Raw genomic sequence first — 6669 nt, 5'->3', positions numbered from 1 at the left:
GAGTGATATGAGTAAGCAAGCTGGACTGAGGGTGAACAGGACAATAATAATTTGTTACTTGAAGGATAATGTATTTCTACACAGGACGTTAATAATTTTTCCTTGAATGATAATGTATTTCTACACAGTCTGGAAAAAGGGATACAGTGTTTAATTTTTAGCTGTGATAAACCGGCAGATCAAAATCATCAGAATTTTTAGCTGTGATAAACTGGCAGATCAAAATCATCAGTATTGCACAAGTAGAGTAGAACCCCTGAACTCGACATATTTAGATATTGATTTAAAATATCGGGAAATTAGATCAATTGCTTTTATTTAATACATTTGGTCGATGGAAACATAGCCAATGCTTGAAATAAGCAGGTTTGCATATCAGTCAAGTTTTCATTTTGCCTCTTGTATAAAATCTAAAAATCAAAAAGTCAAAGCCGAATAGGAAACACTACAGTTGACTGGACAAGAAGCGTCCTGGTGCCTCTATTCAAAGGGAAGGGGGACCCACTCGCATGCAGGTCATACAGGGCCATAAAGCTGCTGAAGCATGGAATGAAGCTATTAGAGAGGGTATTGGAAAGGAGGGTCAGGTCACAGGTAGAGGTGGACGAAATGCAGTATGGCTTCATGCCTGGTAAAGGTACAACAGATGCAATTCTTGTCATCCGACAGATGCAAGAGAAACACCAGGAGAAGAGGAAGAGGTTGTACTTCGCTTTTGTTGACCTGGAAAAAGCGTTCGACAGGGTGCCAAGGGAGGTGGTGAGGTGGGCCCTAAGGAAGTCGGGCGTGGAAGAGGGACTGGTTAAGGCTGTGATGGCTCTCTACTGCAGAGGATGCACAGCTGTTAGAACAGGAGTTGGCGACAGTAATGGGTTTGAAGTAAGGGTAGGGGTGCACCAGAGATCAGTGCTCAGCCCATTACTGTTTGCTATCGTGATGGATGTGGTATTGAGGTAAGTGAGGGGTGGACTACCATGGGAGCTGCTCTACGCGGATGACCTGGTATTGATGGCTCACAGTCGAGAAGACCTAGCTAGGAAGCTAGCGGCCTGGAAGACATGCCTGGAAGTGAAAGGAATGAAGGTGAATGCGGCAAAATCAAAGGTAATGGTCGGTGGTGCTGGCCTGGGAGTGATATCGCAGTCAGGAGCATGGCCATGTGGAGTTTGCGGGAAGGGAGTGCAAGCTAACTCTATCCGGTGCAAGGGTTGTCAGAGATGGGTACACCGAAGAAGCAGCGGAGTAAAAGGCAGCCTACTAGCTGCAAGAGAGACCTTCCAATGCAAGCGGTGCAGGGGAGAAGTCGCCCAAGCAGACCCAGCTGAGCCAGAGGGGCTTGAGGTAGATGGGGAGATGTACGAGGTGGTGGACAGCTTCTGCTACCTTAGAGACATGCTTAATGCTGATGGGGGGGGCTGTTACTTAGCAGTGACCACAAGGGTGATAAGCGGGTGGAAGAAATTCAGGGAACTCATGCCCTTCTTAACATCTAAGGCCCCATCCCTGAAGATGAGAGGCCAAGTGTACTCAGCCTGCGTCAGAAGTAGTATGACGTACGGAAGTGAGGCATGGGCCCTGAAAACAGAACACGAAGACAAGCTAAAGAGAGCAGAAATGAGGATGATCAAATGGATGTGTGGTGTGTCTATGAGGGAGGAAAAGACCAGTGCAGAACTGAGAAAGAAGATGGGAGTGGAGGCCATAGTGGATGTGGTGAGGAGAGGCAGACTGCGAAAGTACGGACATGGTGTGAGGAAGGACGAGAACGACTGGGTGAAGAAAGTTATGTCGTATAACGTAGAGGGAACAAGACCCAGTGGCCGACCTAAAAAGACCTGGCAGACGAGTGTGGCAGCTGACATGAAGGAACTCGGCATCAACCACGAGATGGCCATGGACCGTTCCCGGTGGAAGAAAGCCGTATCGAGAACCCAGCCCAACCCAGCGGCGCCTGGAAAGCGGACTTTAAACCGATGATGATGATAATGATGTGAAGGCCCAAAGAGATAGAAAGAACCAGCTGGGCCTGTGTAACCAGGGCACTGTCCCTAATAGCTCAAGGACTGCCACTGAAATTTTAAGTGCTTGGCCTTTAGTTTAAAAAAAAAAGCACACAAAAGGCGATGCGGCCTAAACCACTTGTCGACCCTGTTTACTCAGCTAGGGAACACTACAGTTTGGCCCTTATTTTATGTGTTTACAGCCAGTAACATTTCTTCATTCTTCATGCTTTGCACTTGAGTTTTTGTGTGGGAACAGAAACAAAACCCTTTCCCATACTTCCAAGTTGGGTTTTCAACAAATCATTCTTTATTTTAACTTTACTTATTCACCAAATTACCTTTACAGTGTAGCACCTGATCCTTCATTAGTTGTGGATACACATGTTCTGAGGATGTTCTACGTTCCTTTGCACAATACATACACACTCAAGAAGGGGAATATGGATGGAGATATTGACGAACTAATTACACGCGTACACACATTATTCCGCACCAATTGGTGCATACACATGTTAGTAATTGAGTGCTGTTATTGTCACGTGCGGAATGGAGCTGAGCGACCAAATGCAGTTTGGACCAGGGTTTATTGAGGCAAAAGGGTGGTGGATAAGGATGAGGGGAACAAACAGGCAGGAAAAAGCAGGACGGAGACTATCAGGGAAAGAGGGAGGCAAACTAACAGAACGTGGTGACAAAACTGGCTGACAGGGAGAGCAACAGAGTAACAGACTAACAGAACTAACAGTGCTGATTTACAGGGGTGGCAGCAGAGGGAAAGTAGCAGACTAACCGAGCTGACCGACAGGGGTGGCAACAGACACAGACCAACAGACTAACCGAGCTGACTGACAGGGGTGGAAACAGAGACAGATTAACAGACTAACCGAGCTGTCACCATCTGCATGCGCTTTGTGAATTATACGCTCTCTGTGTTTTCCATGTTTACTCATTAGCGCCACACAAAATCCTTTAGTGAATTCTACCCTTGCCCTTGCTGCCAAAGAAAAAGCAAACCAATAGGGTGAAAGAGGCATTGAAGTTAAGTTATTATCCAACCATCCATTTTCTATAACGCTTGTCCCCACAGGGATCGCAGGTGTGCTGGAATTTATTGAAGTGCCCAGAGAATACCCACGCGGGCACAGGTAGAACATGTACACATCGCGAGGAGGGTCGGAGGTGGAATCGAACCAATACCCTCCTAACTGTGAAGCGGACGTGCTAACCAGTGTTCCACCGAGCCGCCATTATTATTATTATTATTATTATTATTATCATTATTATTATTATTAAATGCACTTCATCATAACGATTTAGAATCAAATAATTCATGCCACTGTTAGTTTAATCCCATTTGACTTGGGGTCAAATTGATCATTTATCCATTCATCTTCTAAAAATATTGTCCTCATGAGGGTCAAGGGTGTGCTGGAGCCATTCACGGAGGTCCATGGGCGGGTTAGGTGGTGTGCACTCTAAAGCCTAAACTGTCACAGTAACACCTACAAAAAATTAAGGTGGTAAATTGGCCCATCATGCATGATTTTGGAATGTGGGAGGAAACCGGAGTATCTAGAGATAACCAAAAGGCAAATATGCAAAATTCACACAAGAAGCTGGAGTCAAAATCACTCTTTGCACCTCTGCTCTGTGAGTTAAATGTGCCAGTGCAACAGTGCACCAATCTGTCGCGTACATTATCATTATTACTTGAAGCAAACAACATTTTAATCAGTCAGTATTATTCTGAAAAGGTAAATATGTATTAAAAAATAAAAGTAGAAGTATGTATAAAAGTATTGTGGGATACAGTTTTTTTTCTTATGAACATTTTGTTTCACGATGCACTATGAAAATGTAATTTATGTAAATATGTAACTAGTACTTGTACATTACATGCATTTGCTCATTTGCTCTTTGCTTTAGTTTTGTCTGCAACCACGCAGTGAAAATCGCAATTGGCTTAACATAATGAATGAATGATTAACTTCGGATTGCTTGAATAACTTTTTATTTCACATGATTACGCCTTTGTTTTGCAGAAATCAAGGGTTGTTTAAATTCACATGATTACTCCTTTGTTTTGCAGAAATCAAGGGGACATATGAAACGAACTTTATAATCGGAGCAGCCTCCATCCTTCTGGTCATCATTTTTACAGATGAACCCAGTCTCGGTATCCATTCTGCAGAGATGAAAGAATTTAGTACAACGAAAATCAACAATAAAAGGAGTCACATCAATCAAACTGTGACAGTAATGACTGTCAATTGGCCTTAAATGTCATTTCAGTTCAGATGTCTTGTATTGTGTAGTAGTTTGTGTATGCAATGTGACAAGAAGATGTCACTTACCTACATAAATGTATGTATGTGCAGTGGATCTAGTACTTACACGGCAATGGTCTCCCCTGTTGAAGTGTAAGGCTTTCCATCGACAGTTTGGACCTCAATGTCAAGTGGAAGATCGCAAATTTCACCTGGGTTTGCAGCAGAGATCATATCAAGCATCTCATAATCTCCACTCTCACCGGAGTAATCGTGATTATACCAAGGGGTCTTGCACACTGAAATGAATGAGCCCAAAAGAAGGGGATTAATAAAATATGCAATCTATCGATTTCTAAGAACCAAATTGAGTGTAAACACGCACAGCCTTGTCCAAAAAAGTGTCTTTGCTCATGCCCTTTTAACTGAAATCTACCTATGTTGATGCATTTTGGGTGTTGTAGCCATTTTGCCATTTGCTACTGACTAAAATAAATCGCTCAGATAGTGACCAATCAACTTGAACACCAAATAACCATACTCTGATGGCCGTTATTGGCAATTACCAGAGCATTGAGCACTGGAGACGTCATCTTCAGTGGACAGTAAGTTGCAAAATGACTGCCTTGATATATATATATAAAAAAAGGGTGTTGAATTTGATCGTAAATTCATATTCCGCAAACATGGTGCCACAGAAATGTTGAAAAAAAATAAAAATTGAATTTTTTTTCAAACTGCTTCCGGCAGGTCTTGCACACTGAAATGAATGAGCCCAAAAAAAACATGTTATAAAAAACAAAAAAAATTGAATTTTCCTCAAACTGCTTCTGGCAGGCTGAAATTAACTGTGATTTACTGGATTACCTTCAGGTTCGCAGAATTCAAGGGGGCACATGAAACGGATTTTGTAATCTGCACAACTGCCATTGTGTGTCTGGTTAGCGTTTTCACAAATAAATCCAGTGTTTGTGTCAGACCTGTTGGGACAACCGGCAGAAATTAGTCACTTTCACTGGAGAGCTATGTGGATGCATTCTCTATCAACAGCGCTAATTCAACTTGTACGTACACTTGAATCACATCGCCTGTTGAATCAACACTGTCTCCAGATGTAGTTGTAACCTCAATTTGGATTGGATGTTCACATATTTTCCCTGGATTTTCTTTTTGCAGGTCCGAAAGAGTTTCATAGTCTCCAGTACCAGAGGCGTCGTCTCGGTTAAACCATGGAGTCCAGCATTCTGGATCAACGACTTGGAGGATCGCACATATTTTTAGGTCAGAGTGATCAGACATCGAATTGTCAAACATTTTTATTGGCTTTTCCTCAACTGGAACCAATTTAGATTTTTATGACAAGATTGTATAATAAAAAGAAGCAACTCTACACAGAATACAGATAATTATATAACTTTAAGCAGGTTTAACTTGCACAATGGTTGTTATAACTTAAATTGGAGAAAATAAAAAGCGTATGCAGGATAAAAAAGTTTGAGTCGCTTGCTTACCATCATTGCTGCCATGCACATGAACGCCTAGAACATAAGTCCAAAAATATGTTCATTTTCTTACATCTATTAAGATGACATGTCACAAAGCAGTATTGTGAAGATCAATGTTGCGTTTCTTAAAAAGATCATACCAGCATGCAGGAGCACAAGTGTCAGTCCCAACTGTGGGAGAACAGGCATTAGACACAGTGGACCAGGTTAAATCTCACACTGTTTCAATGGGAAATTACATAAACTGGAAACAGGAGACGGCTCGCTCCCGTTCAGTGGAGACAGAGGGGCAGATAAAACTCATTGCAATGAAATTTTTGCTCTCCAGTTGCCGTTTGAGTTAAGTATACGTTAATACATTACCCATTTTATCATCATTGGATGTGTCATTTCTACAGGAAGATAGGTAGATATCCTTTAGAACTGGGTAAACCGCTCTAGAAAACAAACCACAAGACATACTTCACTGAGCAAACAGAATTAAAGATTTGTTTACATTAATTCATCCCAATTTACACTGCTTCATTAAAAAACGAGACACCGTATTTACACTAGTCTAAGAAAAAATGAGGCACATTTTTTTGGACAGTTTTGGCAACATAATTAAGAGCAAAACACTCAGTAGTTTAAACCATAGTTTGAAACAAAATTGCCACCTGTACCACTACTCACCAGTCTGGACTCTGTCACTTTCGTTCAAGAAGTGGAGGTCTATACATTTACGCCGTTTACAAGGTCTTTATATATGTTTTTTTGCGCGTTTTCTGAGTCAGGTGATCATGGGAATGTCTGGAATTTTTTTTAGGTATTTGGTGAAAAAATAACTTTCACTGTTGGAAATGAATTTGTAGTTATAGCCAAATGAGCTGACAATTTAATGTCTATAAAAATAAC

General features: G+C 41.7%; 1 protein-coding gene across 1 annotated transcript; it reads right to left on the bottom strand.

The window, feature by feature from the left end:
- Window positions 1-3997: 3997 nt before the first annotated feature.
- Window positions 3998-6467, bottom strand: LOC133156222 (cartilage intermediate layer protein 2-like). The gene is made up of 8 exons (XM_061282048.1): window positions 6448-6467; window positions 6139-6212; window positions 5916-5946; window positions 5782-5808; window positions 5343-5526; window positions 5138-5250; window positions 4398-4569; window positions 3998-4188 (listed from the first exon to the last, which is right to left on the bottom strand). The coding sequence occupies exons 2-8, from the start codon at window positions 6163-6165 to the stop codon at window positions 4074-4076; spliced, it is 669 nt and encodes a 222-aa protein (XP_061138032.1). The 5' UTR covers window positions 6166-6212; window positions 6448-6467; the 3' UTR covers window positions 3998-4073.
- Window positions 6468-6669: the final 202 nt, after the last annotated feature.

This window comes from Syngnathus typhle, linkage group LG6, assembly GCF_033458585.1.
Source record: "Syngnathus typhle isolate RoL2023-S1 ecotype Sweden linkage group LG6, RoL_Styp_1.0, whole genome shotgun sequence".
Classification (NCBI taxonomy): Eukaryota; Metazoa; Chordata; class Actinopteri; order Syngnathiformes; family Syngnathidae; genus Syngnathus; species Syngnathus typhle.
The sequence above is the reverse complement of the archived record's forward strand: the minus strand, read 5'-3'. Positions and strand labels throughout refer to the sequence as shown.